The sequence below is a fragment of the Eubalaena glacialis genome, chromosome 6 (assembly GCF_028564815.1).
Source record: "Eubalaena glacialis isolate mEubGla1 chromosome 6, mEubGla1.1.hap2.+ XY, whole genome shotgun sequence".
Lineage (NCBI taxonomy): Eukaryota > Metazoa > Chordata > Mammalia > Artiodactyla > Balaenidae > Eubalaena > Eubalaena glacialis.
The window spans coordinates 29,684,369-29,703,046 of NC_083721.1; the positions used below are offsets into that span (position 1 = coordinate 29,684,369).

The 18,678-nt window shown below is 35.9% G+C and overlaps 1 protein-coding gene across 1 annotated transcript in view; it reads left to right on the forward strand.

Moving 5' to 3' along the window:
- The window catches only part of SAMSN1 (SAM domain, SH3 domain and nuclear localization signals 1), a 139,344-nt gene extending 121,765 nt beyond the window's left edge, over nucleotides 1-17,579 (forward strand). The window contains exons 12-15 of the mRNA XM_061192708.1: nucleotides 1,946-2,097; nucleotides 4,230-4,436; nucleotides 6,368-6,518; nucleotides 17,354-17,579. Of these exons, the coding sequence (XP_061048691.1) occupies nucleotides 1,946-2,097; nucleotides 4,230-4,436; nucleotides 6,368-6,518; nucleotides 17,354-17,556 (713 nt within the window). The 3' untranslated portion in view covers nucleotides 17,557-17,579. The remainder of the gene's footprint in view (nucleotides 1-1,945; nucleotides 2,098-4,229; nucleotides 4,437-6,367; nucleotides 6,519-17,353) is intronic.
- Nucleotides 17,580-18,678: the final 1,099 nt, after the last annotated feature.

Genomic DNA, 18,678 nt, shown 5'->3' on the forward strand with positions numbered 1-18,678 from the left:
AATGACTTGAAGTATTCAGGAAACTAAAATCCTGTTTTCTCTTTTTCATTCCCTTTCTTCCCCCTCCACATACTCCTTCCTTTCCTTTTCTCTTCCTTCCTTTCTTCCTTCCCTCTCTCCCTACCTCCTCCCTCCTTCCCTTCCTTCCTTTCTTTCTTCCTTTTTTCTTTCTTTCTTTTGTTTTCTTTCATTTTTTCATTTTTTCTTTATTCCTTCCCTGTCCTGCCCTCTGTCACGTTTTCCTTCCTTTCCTTTCCTTTTTTTCCTGAAATATTCTGAAAAGAGCAGGACATCTGCATCAGTTCTAACGTTTACATTTTAGGTTTCCATTCAGCATTAGCCGGTAAAGAGTGAAGTAGCATGTAAATACTAAATAGTAGGAATATCACCAATTAGTGACAAAAAGGAATCAGCATGTGTTCAATAAGAATTTTCTAAAAACATTGTTTCTACCAAAGAAGTCACTCAGGCTTCAGTCACATGTCCTGCTACAATATTTGAATGAAACTACTAATACTACAGGGTGCCTTATAATTTTTTTATATGTACACTGTTACTCATCCCTCTAATCTTTTCAGGGCTTTTAAATGTTTTTTGCAAAGTTTATTTTCCATTTCATTTAAAATCAACTGCTTCTGTTATTTGAAGATGGAGCACAAAGACCAGATGCTGCAAATATCCTGAATTTTATTCCTACTTTCCTACTGGCTGTAGAACAGTTATTTTGTGAAGAAAAAGCTAATACAGAAGCATTTGAGGGATATATTTTTGCATGTGTGAAATTCAGATTTCATTAATATTCATTTCTGCTGGAAGTTTTAAAATTCAAATTTGTAATGCCAAATATGGGTAGAATTTTGTAACTTGAATACACCATGAAAAGCCAGGGACTGGAGTGGTCATGGAAGGGAGGGTGTGAGGAGATGGGGGTCTACTTAGCTGTTATCATAAACAACTTAATTTCTGTGACTAGATGCAACTCACCTTTCTTTTACACCAGTCCATATTTAAAAAAAAAAATGAAGAATCGCTAAGGATCTTTCTCTTATTTCTATACTTATTTGAAAGAATGGCAGAGATACTGGGGCTGTTCCCTCATGAAGCAGAGCACTGAAAGGCCACACTGAAGGAAAAAGTGAGGTGACAAGTGAGAGCAGTAGGGAGACTCAGAGTTACTTCCACTGGGAGCCATTCTTACCCCCAGGCAGGCAGGAAAAATGGAATTTTTTTTTTCCCCCCTTGAGGTTCAAAATCAGAAAGGAAGAGGACCAGAGAGCAAGGATTTGGAGCAGTTTAAAAAGCCCAGTTTAGAACAATTTTGAACAGTTTAGGAGTACAGACATTGGAACACACTTCCTCTTTCCCTGACGCTCACACAACAAGCAAAAATGCTACCTTTTATACACAGAGATGTTGCCTCAAAATGGCTTTTGGTACACAATAGGAAGTCTGAGACACTATTTTTGCTACATTGTGATAAGTTGTAGGGAAGCTTGTGGTCTTATGCTTTGACCATTCCTGATCAATAGCACACAAAGATCAAACTGTCGCTATAGGTTTCTGCCTTTGTTTACATGTACAAAATTAATTATCTGGCTTGTACAGGGAATTAAGTCTATACTGTCTGCCTCTTTAGCAAGTATCGAATGCTCAAAGCACTGTGCTACTGGATCAGATGATAGAGACTGAAGTAAGAGTGTTTGGGTTGGTGGTAGAGGAAAGAATGGTCAGGTTGACTGGAGAAAGATCAGAAATGGCTCAGAGGACAGAAGTCCCTGGTGGAAAATGACTGGGAGGCAGAAACAGGGATCGGTCACTTAGAGCCGCCTCAGGAGGCTGGCATCCAGTGCTTCGGCATTATTCCTGCTTAGTTATGTCCAGGTGATGGTTCAGAATGTTATGAACCTTCAGTGAGAACTGTTAACCTCTGCTTTGCCTTTATCAGGTGGAATAACAAGCTGTTCAGACGGTACAAGTAACCGGGACAGCTTTCGACTCGATGATGATGGCCCCTACTCCGGACCATTCTGTGGCCGTGCCCGCGTACATACCAGTTTCACACCGAGCCCTTATGACACTGACTCGCTCAAAATCAAGGTGTGTGCACATCATATCGGCATTCTGTATGGTTTGTCTAGGGCTGGGTGTATGATCTTTTTCAGGAAGTGCAAGTATGGGGAACTAGGGGGTGAGCGCGTTCTTCCCAATAGGAGAACCGGGGACTGGTGCACTACGGCAGGAGTTCAGACAAAACATGAGAGGTAGAGTAGGGGGATCAGTGTTTTGAGGCTATTTGCAAAAGTTGCATTATGTAGATAATGTAGAATCAGAGCTTATTCGGGAAGAAGGAATTGTCTACATTTTTCTGAAAACCCAAATCCTCACAAGTTGTGGAGGTGCCCAGTTCTACGTGAAGCCAAGGAGAGGGAGAGAAAATGGAAATATCAGGCAAGAGCCCAGCAGAGCAAACGCTTTGGGAACCTGACTTGGCCAGGCAACTTCAATACTTAAGTCAATACTTGCAAATGCCATGAGTAACCTGACAACTTTCTCTCAGTGATATTCCCTCCTGAATCCCCTTTTGTTATTCTTATCCTCTTTGTTCATTTTCTTTTGCTGTGAGGGCTTCACAGCACAAAGGTTGCACCACCGTTGTGCTGCCTAAGGGGACATTTGTGGAGCTCGAGTAGGACACAATAAGTAATCCCACAGACACACAGGGTATTGAATACTGTTGTTCACCATCCAGGGTCTTATCCGAAATGAAATTGGATTTTTGCTTGTGATCTGTGGGCTTACCTGTAATGTATATTTTTTACAAGTTTAAAGGATAATAAGAAGGCTGTAGCATAGGACTGCCATACTTTGAAACTTCCCCCAGAGCTTCTGGGGATTTTCTAGGTCTGCTTAGCTGATCCCATCTAGCCTAGGATTTGATTCCCTATAGTTAAAGACAGGAAAAACTAGGCGAACAGCTCATAGGGTCTGAAGGGCAGACTATCATAAATCGGAAAGACCAGATCTTTTAATCACATTGAATTCTACTATTACAAATAAAATCCATGTTTTAGATGGAAGAATACACATTCACAGAGCAGTAGAAAAAAATATTTTTAGTAGCAGACTTAATGCTTTGTTTGAGGGTAGACCCCTAAAATGGCAAAAATATCAGAATCTATAATGTCATCTCTGAGGTAGAAAGCTGTAAGTCTCAACGGAGTAACTATGACACAAATGTAGACACTGTATTTGCATAGAAATCAACTCTCTTTACAAAAAAATACCCTGTGGAGTTTACTACTCTTGCCAATAACTCCTGCAGTCTTAGTCTTAGATGTGAATAAAGAGACAGACCAACTGGTTTGTCTATCCCAATGCATTTCATTCATACTTCAATCCAAACTTTGCTGTGGAGCTCAATCTAAGTGTTAAATAAGTAATTAGTAATTAATTATTAATTAATCTAGGATAATTAGCTTAATTTATCCTTAGTGCATATATACTTTTGTTACATATTTGTTATGTACAAAGTTCTGAACATTTTCATTATTTTAGATGGTTACAATACTTGAGGTGGATTTATTTCACACTGTAGATGAATTTTTCAGATGAACTAGAAGCACAGACACAGTCATAGACTTGTCTTTCTTCCCCTTCCTTACTTGGGACCCCCTCCAGGAATGATAGCTTGAGCTTTGCTACATATATATTGTTTTGACAGGATAAATAAAAAGAGCATTATTTTTGAGTTCAAACAACTTAGGCTTGAGCTCTGGTTCTGCCACTAACTTCCTGTAAGCTCTTGGGAAATTATTTAATGCTTGCATTTCTTTTCCTGTAATATTTAGAGTAATAATGACACCTCGCGTATATATCTAAGAGGTGTGTTGTGGGCATAAAATGACTTAATGAATGCAAAAGTGTTTTGTAAACTATAGGATGCTCTACAAATATAAGTTGATAAGTTGATATGATACCAGAAACATAAACACATCATCAAATACATTTAGGAGCCTTTCTTTAAGCATGTTGGGGTTTTCTTCAATATTACTAGTAAATAGTTTCCTTAAACTTTTAAAAGAAATTTCCTCTTAGATTTATTTTTAACTCTAAACCCCCTTAGTGTAATGCCCTCATTATTCTAATTTTCAATGATTGCATTCTTTCTACCAATTGTCATGAACACCAGAGCTCTCTGAAATCTAATTTGTATATTTCTTTGTCTTTAGAAAGGAGATATCATAGACATTATCTGCAAAACGCCAATGGGGATTTGGACAGGAATGTTAAACAATAAGGTGGGAAACTTCAAATTTATTTATGTGGATGTCATCTCAGAAGAAGAAGCAGCCCCCAAGAAAATAAAGGCACACAGAAGGAGTGGAAAGGAAAAACCTAAGACTCTGCAGGAGTTCTTAGAGAGGATTCACCTTCAGGTTAGCAAACCTATGGCCTGTTTGATTTTGGTGGCATACGGATGGAGTAATTGAGAATGGGTCAGTGTTTGTGTAGTTAAAAACTACATGACTTACAGAAATGGAAAATCTGTTTTCCAAAAACAGTTTATATATACCCTTTATTACTTTTATTATGCGAGGACAGGTCTTGATATAACATCCTTTGGACTAAACTCTAATGGTACTTAGCAGTCACAGTAGAGATTAGGTTGAGAAAGTGCAGTGAAAAATGAAATATACTTGGGAGAATAAAAGGCCCAGAGAAAACATGTAATGAGAATGATAAAGAGAATGTAAAGAGTGAAGGTAAAGATTCAGAGAATTGAAAGGAGAAATGAAAAGAAAATTGTATTTTCTATAGAGCAGAGATCAAAAGCAAGTCAAGAGAAGATAACTAAATTAATTGTTTTTAAAGTAATTTGTTAGGAAACAGTGATCATTAAGCCCTCATAATGACTGTGTTAAGAAAACTGTGTTGTCTATATTTAAAATCCAATTATTTTCTTGTTACATTAGAAAAATTTTTATGAAATATCTATGTTGTTAAATGGCATGTACATACAATATTCCTAGCCTCACTCAATTTACTGTTTTGCAATCCATTTCTAAAATTAACACAGCAGTACTTTGATAGTTTTCAAAATTCATCAAGACAATAGCCAATTAATCTTTCCTTAACTGTTTTTCCTGAATTATCTAGTTGCATTCTTGTCTGTAGACACATTACATAGGCCTTTCAATATTACTATTGGTGTCCCCCAAATGGGGTACTCCTTGGAGGAAGCACAAGTTTGAATCCTGCTTCAGCTACTTGTTTGTTCTGTGACCTATGAAAAAACCAAGGTCTAAGGAAGTGAAATACCTTACTCAAGAACCCACAGTTAGTTACATCAGGATGGGAATTTTTTTTTTTTTTCTGTTCTAACTCAGTGCTCCTTCTAGGATACATCATTTTTAAAAGAGCTGAATTGCTACTCCTTCTTTCCCTTTTTTAAAAATAAATAAAGGGCTAGTAATAAGTTCTTTCTGATTACTTAAAACTTTTATACCTCCTCTTACTCAATTTTAGTAACTAAAATAAGGATATTGAAATTATGATCAAGTAAAATGGGAGGAATATCTGAGAAAGTTGAAAAGCATTCAAATTCACTTTGCATTTCTATTGTTAGAGAGAACAGAAGTTACATAAATAACATAACAGACTTTGAAATCAGAAGCCTATGAATTTTAAACTAATTTATATTGATGCAAATGATGGACAAAATATACATGATAAGAAACGGAAACAATACTTTTCCCAACCACAGTGCTTTCATGCTTAATGAAAGCTTTTAAATAAATAGAAAGTCTGAGACTCCTTAGGTTTCTATAATGCCTTTCAACCAAAATGCTAAGTATACTTTTTTATATAAATTGGGTCTGTTTCAAATTCATTTTTTAACCTACTCCAAGAAGTTAATGAGGCTAGATGATTTTGCAACCAAGCAAACAAGAAAAGATATAGATCCAGAAATATTATTATAATATACTGTATTAGAGGCATTTTATTGATAGACTTAATAACATACTAGCTTTGTCAATTTCACTATTTGAGAAGTGAAAAACTGCCAAATGGGATGAATGATCCAGCTATTTAATTGATCCATGATTTAGCATTGTATAGCTTAAGGTAGTCATTTCTTCTTTACATTTGTCCTTCCAGAAGATGAGAACTGTACAACATACTGTTTAAATGCCCCCAAGTTCATGTGTGGAAAACTAGTACAAATAAAATAAAGTTAAGCAAAAGTTCTGTTGGCACCTTTGGTTTCCATGCATTCCTACACTTTATTTTTAAATCTAAAGAGAACTAAAAATAAAATATTTGAATCTGACTAGCTTATATTATACATATTTTTTCTTCCCCACAGGAATACACCTCAACACTTTTGCTCAATGGTTACGAGACCCTAGAAGATTTAAAGGATATAAAAGAGAGTCATCTCATTGAATTAAACATTAAAAACCCAGAAGATAGGATGAGGTTACTATCAGCTGCTGAAAATCTTCTTGATGAAGAAAGTGAGTATGCACACCTACTCTTCTCCCTAGCTGAGAATCACAGTTTAATGTAAACAGTAAGATCATTAAAAACAAAGCCCCAGTTTTATTTACCGAGAATCATATAAAGCATTCTTTCCAATAAAATAAGTATTTTCTTATACATTTGGAAACAACAACTCTGGTCAAATATATCATTAGAAAGAGGGCCTTTTTTTTCCTTACTGGATTCAGAAAACAAAAGGGCTTTTCTGGGTACCTCATTTAAATTCTGCAGAGCTATTAACTTACACACAAGTGGATGTCCACATTCCCAAAAACTGAGGGAGTTAGAAACAAATATTTAGTGACAGCATGAGCCATTAGTGAGCAATGTCATATGCAACTTCTGTAGAACAGCACAGAGCATGGCTCTGAGCTAATGAGCCTTCGCGCCACACAAGAAAATTCGTTTCATTACCATAGAGTCACATCTTGTAAGTGTTTACAGTATTCTTTCAAAATGCTATAATAGCTTGCAAAAATATTCAGCACTTACTTTTATTATCTGAGATGGTTCTCTGTATTTGTAAGTATAAACTAAAGATGGAGTAACACATGTAGATTCCCTTGAATATTGGCTACGCTAACTGGATTTGTAAAGATGGGATAGCTTTTGTTTTTACAACTGCCCAATCTGAGCATTCTCTTATTAAATCTGGCCAGGCTCCCAAAACTCTGAGCTCAGGGAGTGCCAAACTCTGCAAGGAGTATTTTGTTAGAAAATAGGGGGAAAGGTGTCTAATGTTAAAGGAGAAAAAGAACTTAGATCATCTAATCCAACCTTCTCTTTCACAAGTAATATTAATAATAATCATTAATTATTCTTTGAACATGTTCTCTGACTAAAACTTTGAGCCAAGATCTTTACATTTATTTTCTTCTTTAATGCTCTCCACAACTCTGTGAGCTAGTATCATCCCTATTTTTGTAATGAGAAATTGAGAAGATAAGCAACTTGTCCAAGCTCACGCACTTAGTGAATTAGAAAGCTAGGACCAGTGTTTGTGATGCTATGTTATACTTTCTTACACAGCCCAGATTGAGAGTAAAGAGGAAAGTTCTATTTAGGACCCAGGTCTCCTGACTGTCCCTTCGTGAGCTTTCCTATATCCTCCCTCATATGCCTCACAAAATGGCATAGTTGAACTGCGCATGTGTATTATACACTGGCCTTTTATCTAGTGAGAATTAATTTACTTTTTTAGAAACTGTACCTTACTTAATCCTTACTTACTGTCTTGAGTTTGCATAGATCCTCATCCTTTTCAAAGAGTTTTCACATGCATCACTAATTTGACACCCACAGAATTGATTTCATCCTTTGGCCTAGGAGTTTGTATGCATTCTTTGAAGTTGTGGAGGCTAGGAGATGTAGAAGAGAGGGGAATCGGGTCACAGAGGCAGACAAAGCTCAAACTTAAGTAGCCTATTTCCTCAAAAGTACAAGCCAAAACAAAACTGATCAGTGTAAACTGGTGTAACAATATCTTCAAAGGAAATGAGGCAGTTTCTTTCACATCTCGTCATTTCAGAACATGGATCCTCACTAAGCAATATTACGCTGAGAAATGGATTCTGTAGATTTCTTGTAATTGATAATTTTCAGTGTCATTGTCAATACTCTCCAAAATAAGTTGATGCTGAAGTAGAGGGAGGAAGAAGAGTATTTTTTGAGCATTTGTAAATAATTGCTTTTCGTCTACAATAACATCCATGTAGGTATTTTGCCCATTTTATAGATGAGAACATATTTCAGAGATGAATTTCAAAGAGGCCAAACAGCTAGATTAGTAGCAGAGTTGGAGTTTTAATCAAAGGCAGTCTACTCTAAAAATCCAAGTTCTTTCTTCCACACATACAAACTGGTAAATATGAATAGAACAGTGACTATTTGAAAATTCAAGTTTTCTACTACTTGGTCAATTTTCCCAAGAGTTTCAGTTCAGTTTTCCATCTCAGAAAGTGGAAGTTAATATTTAAGTGAGAACGGAAACTTTGCGACAGCATGACGCCCTGAAAGGTGAAAGGCTACTATGGCCTCATTGAAACAAGATTTGTGAATGGAAGGGGCCAGAGAGCCATGGGAAACAGGGCTTTCAGCCATACAAGTGTGCTCAGCAGAGACCCACAGAGGGAAGCTCAGTCCAGTGCCAAAGGCATGGGCCACTGAAGGCCTCCCTCATCACCCATCTACTTTCGATGTTAACAAAAGAATAATAATTTATGGATGATATCATATTAGAGCTAGGTATAATTTTAAAAACCGTCTGACCCAAATTCTTCCTATACAAGATGGGGAAACTAAAACTAGAGTAGTTTAGTAGCCTTCTCAAGGTCACACACCTAGAACCCAGTCTCCTAAATCTATTAGAAACACATTCTGCTACGCCCTGGTCTCTGAAAACAAAAGACAGTATCTCCAAAGCATGATGTGACTTTCCATGTTTGACCTAAAAAAGTAAAAATTCCCTGAATTATTTCTCTTTATAAAACTTCAGAAAACAGTACTTGAAGGTCACTAGAGGTTGATCATTTAATAATATCCAGTAATGTACAAACATACACACACTGACCCAAAATCTGGGAGATGAAAAATGGACAAAATGTAGATGCGACCTGTGTTTGTTGTCAACATACAACCCTGAGATTTTTCTTCCTTTAATCTTACCGGTCTAAAGTAGTATTAGAATATACATGTCAAAAAGATGCATATTGCATGTTAGGCTATTCTGACTGAAAGCTATTTATCTTATATGAAACTGCTTTGCTCAAGAAATAAAGAAGAATGACTTCTATTTGTTGATAAGATGGTGAGTTCTGATGATTTGGCACCAGGCTGCTGCATGCTTATTTTTATCTATTCTCTACTCTGTGAATCATATCTTCTACAACCATGCTAAAGATTAAATGTACAACCTTCATGTACCTTGAATGATAAAGACCTTGAATGTATGGTTGTATAAAACTGAGACGTTATTAAAAACAAATGCATGTCATAGTCATAGGTTAAAAATAGTTAGCTTTCTGTGTGTGTGTAAGAATGGGGTATGCAAATTGGCCAGGATTTTATGTATGCATTTTATTTTGATCACTGAATAATGTCAGTTTGGGGAATGTCAATAAATTCCTCGTTTAGAGTTTCATTGCTTCTCAGGTTGGAAACTGGAAAGTTTTGCTTTGCTTATCATTCAATATAAAAATTGAGCAGAGTGGGCCCCTGTTTTGAGGGCAGGAGTTAAAGCTTTGAGATTAGGTAGAAAAGACCACAAGCTCCATGTGAGCCTTTAATACATCTAGAGGGACCAAGAGGGTGGGGGATGGAACAGGGACAAACAGAAATCTAAGACTTAGAGCAAGCAATTTCCCTGTTCTCTTAGGCCAAAATAGATAGCATTGTACCCACTCCGACCTTGAAAATGTTAACCGGATTAAACTTTTTTAGGTCACTACTTGACAGGAGGTAAAGATGCTTCTCCAAGAAGCTGACAGTAGGGCTGGCGAGTGGTGTTAGGGCTGATCACAGTATTACCTCTGGAGTAGAATAACAACTTTGGGTTCTGCAATCCCAGGCAAGACCAGTACAGAGAGAGATATTCTGAATTTGTTCTCATGTTGCATTAGAACTGAGCAGAATTAGGCTACTGGCTCCTTCAGCTGGGAATCTAGATGAGGTTAGAAGGAGAAGAAAAATTAGGGTGAAGTACTCGGCTCTTGAAGGAGCAAAAGAGCAGAATCTGTTTATTTTGTGCACATTAGATTTTCTCTATTTATCTTCTGAATTTTAAAATTGTTTGTTCACTTTGAATAAATATTCCCAGCAAGGAAAAAAGAGAATAGAGAATATATGTGTGTGTGTTTTTCCATAAACACAACCTTCAAAACCCCTTTGCCTTGCTGAGAAATGGCTCTTTAAAATAATAAGATAGGTAACTGCTGTTTATAGTTAAATAGCTCTTTTTATTCTGAACTTGTTTCTCTTTTCCTACATTTAGAAGCACTTTGATGTGTCTTAAAAGTGTGTCTGAGAATGTGTACTATTGTCCTTGGGGAAAACAGGTGATGGAAATATCTTGTTTTCCCCATAACAGAGGGATAATTAAAATTTAAATTGAAAACCAAAAACAACTTAGTAACAGAATAAACAAACTATACTAGAATCTGTCTATAACATATTGGAGGTTACTACCTGCAACCTTTGTTTGCAGTGTTCAGTGAGGAGGAAGGGGGAGGGTGGGTTGTGTGCCAGGCTGTCGGCACCAGCTGTGGTCACAGCAGCCCCTCATTGCTCAGCTATCCCCAGTTGTGTCTTCCTGCCTGCCTCCCTGCCCCAAACGATACAGGGCAAATGGCAAGGCCCAGCCAGGAGCCTGGAACATGAGCTGCCAGCAGGGGAGGCTTGTAGCTATGCCAAGCAGCAGTCCAGCAGTTGGCCTGACAGTGTGCCAGGGTAGCCTGGTGCATTAGCCCCTGACATGCGTGCCTGGTGTTTCCAACCCACTTGCCATATGATTTGGATCTAGATTCAAGAAATGTGCGGCCTTTAAGAAAATATATGCTAACTATCCACAGAGACAGAGAAGGCACCCAGGCATTTTACATTTATGTATTTATAAATATGCATTTAATATCTATTTCTAGTCATAGAAATTTTGCTTTATGAAATTTACTTTCTTCAGATTTTTTTGGTTTTACCGCCTAAGATTGAAATTATGTTAGATGCCATATTCTGTATAATACAAAGAACAATAAAATGAAATAGAAACATTTTGTACTTCAACCAGAGAACAATCTCCAGAGGAAAGAGTTCATAGAATTTTCACCTCAGTCACTTATAATGTCTGTACATGTAGGGCATTCCTGTACTTGTTTTTATATTGCACTGTGATTGTGTACGAGGCATGGCTTTGTAGTGTTTACCCTGGCCAAACAAGACCAAATTCTCTATTACCACGTACCTTCCCAAAGCCCCTAACACCACACTTTGCATTGAGTGGATGGATAACAGATGCTTGTAGAATGCATACATGTTGAATGAGGGAGTGAAGAGATCTGCAAATAGTGAGCAAAACTTTTTTCTGTTTATAAAACTTAAAGTCCCCTGCAAACCCACTTTACACACAAAAGTTTTTGTAACGGGCAGGTGGGTGTTGATATGTGTTGTCAAGATTCGTTTTATGTATACGCTAACCATGTGTGCATGTGAGTGTGCAAGTGTGTAAATGAGTACGTTTCTAGAAGGAGATAATGTAAAAACTGTCAAAGTTTAAAATGTGCATACTTTTTTATGCAGAAACTCCAGCTTTAGGAATTTGATTAATTTCTACAAATGCATAAAAACACTAGCTAAACTACTAGGAGTTTCATTAAAAACTAAAACCAATGTGAACTTCCATCAGTAATTAATTTGTTATAAATAAATTAAGATGTATGTGAACAATAAAATAGTAGGAAAATATTAGGAGAATGAAATGCATACTGACATGAAGATGTCCAAAACATATTAAGTGGTAAAAGCAAATTGTAGATCAGTAATATGCAAGGTGATGTTATTTTTGCCAAATAACAATACATTTTAAAATAATGAAGTTAGGTTATTTTTTCACCATATCAAGTAAACAGGATTAATTTAACCTGTAAGAAATACGATATTGATTTTCCAAGGCCCCTAATTTAGCAATAGAATAATAGTCTTTAATATTATTTGGTCATTATCAAAATAGTCCAATGTGACAACAACTCAACCACGGGTAAATATTTCCTGGGACCAAAGCCTCTCATGGAGATGTGTGCTTGAGTGAAGTGGCAGCCTAATGGTGCTGTCCCTGTCGGTGCTGAGTGATTGGATCTTGAGTGGGTGTGCCTCTACCCTACTGAAGGAGCCAGCAGAGTGGAGTGGAAGTTGTTGTGAGTGTAAGTGAAAAGATGTACATCTCATTAGAGAGGAGACTATGATGCTAGGATGCAAAGAGAGGTCTGCAAACAGAGGGAGATTCATTTCAACTCCATATTCTCTCATGGCCTCGGGAAAACAGCAATGGGTTGGTTTTCCGTGAAGACATTCCTGTTTTCAGTTTGTTCTTGTTGTTTTTCCAAAAAGTGGGTAGGTATGCAAATGAAATAAGTACCAAATAGTCACTAAATAGAAAATTAAAATATTCAGGTAATTTAAGGACAGATAGAATAAGAAATAATTAAGAGTTACACCATGTTGCCTACTGAATGTTCCTCCATGGACAACGCTACCTCTGGACAAATAAATATAGCCATAGTTATCTGGAGAGTGCTTGAGTTTTGGTTTGATGACTCATGTGGAGCTACCAATGAGGATGAGATTTTGAGCCATCCTAAGATGTGCTTTAAGCCTGGTTTTTCCTCTTTGAAGATGGTACCAGCCTAGAGAAAAAGAGGAGGATAATACAAAGACCCAAGAGGTATCTTCATTTGAATTTCAACAAATTTCTTACTTGATCTTCTTTAGTTCATATTTCCTTTAATTAATCTAAATATTACATTCTTTTTATTAAACACATTGTTTATGGAGCACTTTCATTGGCCAGCTATTTTCCAGTGCCCTCCGGATTGCATTACTTTATAATATTGTACTTGGCCTAAAGAACAGAGGCTTCATACCTAAGGAAAACAAGATAGTAAAGTCAAAATCTGGACTATTTGGGTAAAGAAAACTGGGAAAGTCAAGCAAAAACTAGTAGTTTACATTTTTTATTAAATCTTTAACTTTCTAATACATGAATATAGGGCAGATTTTTCTCCTTAGGGCATGAGAACTTTTTCCCAGCAATAGGAATCTAGTTTGATTTCCTTAAAGCTTCCTTCATGTTTAGTATAATTGAGATTGCCTATTTTTTATAATTGAGATTGCCTAATTATTTTATGAATCATTATATTAGCTCTCTTATGTTCTAATCACATGCCACTTTTTATCTCCATTGATGACTATCTTATGTTGAACCATGGGCTTTATACAATTCCATAAAAATTTTGGTAAGAAATAAAGTATTTTAGTATTCAAATTTGTTCTTTATGACAAAATATCTCCTAAATAATTTTTTCTTAACATAATTATTTTATTTTTATTACATAAAGTACAGACTGTTTGGGGCTGCTTTCTGTACTCCTATTATGCCTGCTGTTAGCTGGTAGCAATAAGATATACCCTTTTTCAAATTATTTACTAATTCTCCAATATACCCAGATTTTTAAAATGTACAACTTTGGGGATATTTGCAAACCATTCAGGGGTTTTATTAAAAAATGGTACCATTTTATTTTTTTTGTACTTTATTAAAATAAAATATAAAATGTATATGATCCAGAAATATAGAGGAACTCTATCTAAATTTTTAACACTTTCATTTGTGAATTATATGATATCTCTATGTTTTTACATAATTTTAATAATAGAAAAATTATATATAATAATTTTTTAACTTAACGTATTATCAGAAATATTTTGGTATAAAAAGATGCACTCAGATATCCTACGGCAAGTCTGTAATTTTGTAGGCAAACTGTTTCTTATTCCAATGTGTTACTTGCCTGGTTAGCTCAGATGATTAGACCATGGGACAAAACTGATGAAGGTTACAGTTTCAATTTCTAGGTAGGTCGGTTAGCTTTACTTGGCTTCATGGCCACATGAAGGGACTAAATGACTTAGAAAGAACATGTGGAGGTATTAGTGTGAATTCATCTCCTCTGCTGGAAAAACCACCCATAGCAGAAGACCTAGGTTTGTGCCAATCCCTAAGTCATTAGCATCAAGATGAAAAAAGAAAAACAAGAAGAGGAAAATCTTGACCCTCCAAATACAAAAACTGCATGCTAGATAGCTTTCATTTCCATAATATAATTTACTGACCTGCCTTTTCTTTTTATAGTTACAGTTGAGGGGCTTCAGCTGATCACCTGCCTAAAATTACTGCAAGCCTGGTGGGAAGCGTTTGAGGAGGCATAGTCATGTTTTCATTCCATTAGGAAATCATTTAGCAAATTACTGCTGTTCTGTAAATGACTGCGCTGCGTAACTTTCATACTGAGAAACTATTTCCTTTTTCCGTAAAAATTGCAGATGAAAGGTTTCTACAATAAATAACCTGTATTGAAAACAAACCATTCCTAGAATTTGGAGAATGTGATACAGCATCTCTCAGGTGGAAATAAAAACAAATACATTTTATTACTAATATTTTTTAAAATAACACATTCTCTGTTTAAAGTTAGATTTATTGTTTGTTTACTTTGTTACTCTTTGAGGTGAATGTATAGTGGCTTCTGAGGATGAAATCACTAAGTATCTATTTTTTGAAAGGAAAAGAGCTAATTTTGGAAATCAGAGTTCTTTAAACCTAAGTTTTATATCTTGAAGAGAGCCCCACCATCAGTAATCAACCTAAATAGAACACGGTGTTGGGAGCAGTTTTCATTATGCCAAGTCCAAATGTTTAGGATGTCAGTCTGTGGGTAGGAACTCAGTTCTTTCAATTTTGTGTTGAGGTAATGGGCCCAAATATAAACTGGGGAAACACAGCCTTATCCCCACAGCCATTCTGACTAAGAGGACCACATTCCAAATATGGAGATCACTGCTGATGTGGCAGGAAGCATTGCAAAAAGACTGATTCCTCTGGCCTTTTCTGGAAACACTTGGCTAATGGAACACAGAGCTGGCTCTTTCATTTCAGTGGCAGTAAGACCGAAAAGCAAAGGAAGAGGAGAAAGCTTTTCCTTAAAGAATGAGGTCCCATTTCAGTGCTGCCTTTTCATAAAAGAAGGGCTTGGAAACAAAAATGAATGACTGATACTCATAAAGACTAGTCAATATTAAGTAGATTCCCCCAAACCTGGTCATTATAACTAGTAAAGAGAAAATGCTTCATGATAGCCAACATTTTAAAATAACAATCACAATAGGTGTATATTAAGTTAAAGGTCCTTATACCTAGAACTAGTTATAACATCACTAGACTTAAATTTGTGCTACTTGTGTCCACAGTTAAATATAGTTGTGACAAATGTGGAGAAGATTCAGAAGAATGGCATAAATGTGGTTTCATCATTGCAAATGAAAACTTTGAGGAAAAGGTTAAAAGAACTGTTATGATTCATTTTGAAAGTGAGTGGACTAAGAAATTTTTATCATTTTTTCCAACCTTTCTCAACTTGTGTTTCCCATATAAACCACAGAATACAGAAAATAACTTGTGACTCTTTTCTCAATTCCTCCATGAAAGGTACATAACTAGTACCATTGTAGATACATTGACGAGAACTTAATTCATTACGTACAAGGATGCTGAGGCACCAGGGCTTAATTCTCTCTTGTAATAGAGGTTGATAACAATTGGATACACAGTGGACCATAAACTAACGTTGGCAAGATATCTGAAGCCTAGAAAATGCATTTAAAAGCAGGAGATGTGTAGACAAGATAAAGGGTAGATTTCCAAAAGATAAATTACTTAAGAGTCTATTGAGGAAAATTATACAATTACACAATTTCCTTCTTCCAAGGATTTTGAAGTTTGGATTTACTTTATTCTCACTGGAAGGGGATGAAGTGCACAGCCTCTGAAGGCAGAGGTCTTAATCCACCCTGAAATGTATGTTCTTCCAATGTAGGGCTATTCAAATGTCCAAAGTGGAGAGGCCCCAAGGTTAGAAGGGGAAATAGCAAGACATGCTGATACAGCTGAGAGGTGGTAGCCTAAGATCCATTTCCTTTCCTTGAAACCCATCTCATGATACAGAGAAACATGTGTTTACTGGTATCAGGCAATGCAAAGAAAGAAACTTCACATTGAAAATGAGAACACTGATGCTTAATATTCTTGAGGAGAGTAAAACTATAGGGCTGCTTAGGTTCTTTAGAAATATCTTTCGTTATATCGCTAATGTTATTTTTTTTCTAAAAAGATAATGCCCGTTGAATCCAGAATACTGCCTTGATGACACAGAATTACCACTCTGAATATAAATAATTGTTATTCAGAACTATAAACAATGATGTAGCAGACAAACTATAAAAGGCAGATTCAATGGACATAGTGTTTCTATCTAAAAGCAACCTGGGGAATTCCCTGGAGGTTCAGTGGTTAGGACTCGGTGCGGTACTTTCACTGCCATGGCCCGGGTTCAATCCTTGGTGGGGGAACTAATATCCCGCAAGCCATGTGGCACAGCCAAAAAAGTTAAAAAAATAAAAGCAGCTTGGTTTCTATGTCTACTTTTCTTATGAATGCAAACATAGGAAAATTCTGGATACTCTTAAGTTTTATTAGTTAAATTCCAGGTTATTGAAATCCTATTGTATATTGTTGCCCATAGTGAGTTTTTATTCATTAATCCACATTATCATGATTCTAGAATTGTTCGCGAAGATCACTATTGACTTGGATTGTACATTTAAACTACAAATGACTTCTTCTAATGTTACTTTAAGGAGTATTTGGACAAGGCATCAGTCACACTGTGGATGCAATCTGCTTTCTCTGGCAACTTGTTATTAATGTAAAATGAGAGTCCATATTGATTTCACTTATGTAAGCCATTCACATGAACTCCATGAAACTGCAAGTGAGCAACAAAGGGAAAACTTTGTCTTCTAAGAAAACAGTGGTTTGAATATTTGAGTTCAAACAACTCTTTAATAATAAACAAACATATTGTTTACTTACAGAATTTTCAATTGTAATGAAGTCAAGTTTGGAACAGTTAAAATAGCTCAAAGATGGATGAGTATATGAACAAAACTTTTCTTGGCGTTGCCTAACTGCTTCCCTCTTTTCCATTTATAGCTATTCAGGAGCAAGAAAATGAATCCGTGTCCCTATCCTTAAGCCCAGACATCTCCTTAAATAAGTCACAGTTAGATGACTGCCCAAGGGACTCTGGTTGTTATATCTCATCAGAAAATTCAGATAATGGTAAAGAAGACCTGGAGTCTGAAAATCTGTCCGACATGGTACAGAAGATTACTATCACAGAGCCAAGCGACTGAATACATATTATCAACTCTACATCTACAAATGTGTTCTATTTCAACTCTTCTTGAGCTATCAATAAAAGATCAAAAAGGAGAGGAAGGGAAGTATTTGCAGATACAACCTGAGTTAAAATGTTTTAATAGGAATGATTGTACATAAAAGCTCATATCTCTAATATTCCCAATTATTGTAAATAATATGTATATTTATCATTTTAAATGCTACGTGTTAATATTTCACTTACCTGTATCAGAAAAAGGGTGGCGTAAGTTTTGGGTATGTGCGACATAAGCTTTATTTGGCTTTATTTTATAAGTGCAAAATGATTCTGAAAAAAAAAAAAAAACTTCCTTTTTTTATACCTGCCAGTTTTGAATTTGTGTATATTGTTGAATGAATAGTAACAGAGCATGTGTCTGTTTAACTAATTGTCCAAGCAAAGTGTGAGTTAATATTGGAGACATTTTATCCTGATCCACAGTGGAGTTTTAGTAATTATTTTTTGTTGATTTCTTCACTGTTATCTGTATGAAAGTACAGATGATGATATATTGTCAATTCTGATTTAGTAAAACTACTTTTAATAATTGTACAGATTTTTCACCTTTAAGTGTAAATATTTTTAATTTTGAAATACCCTAATTTTAATAATAAAAAAGAACTATATGCATTTGGTATTTTCCAGACTAGTGTTACTTAAAGTATATTCATCTTAGAACTTTAGACAAAATATCTCCTACCAGACAAGGTTTTATAGTCAGTTCTCACTTTTATATATATATATATAAAGTATTTGTATATATATAAATATAAATATATATACAATTTCCAAATCAATTACCTCACCTCAGTCTCTCTCCTGAACCCCAGATCTGTGTTATCCAACTTCCTGAATACTTGTATCTATTAGCTCAGGCTGCCATAACAAAACACCATAGACTGAGTGGCTTAAACAATAGAAATTTATTTCTCACAGTTTCAGAAGATAGACGTCCAAGATCAAGTTGCCAGCATGGTTGGGTTCTGGTGAGACCTCTCTTCCTGGCTTGCAGATAGCCTCCAACATGGCAGAGAGAGACAGCAAGCTCTCTAGTGTTTCTTCTTATAAGGGCATTAATCCCATCATGAGGTCCCCA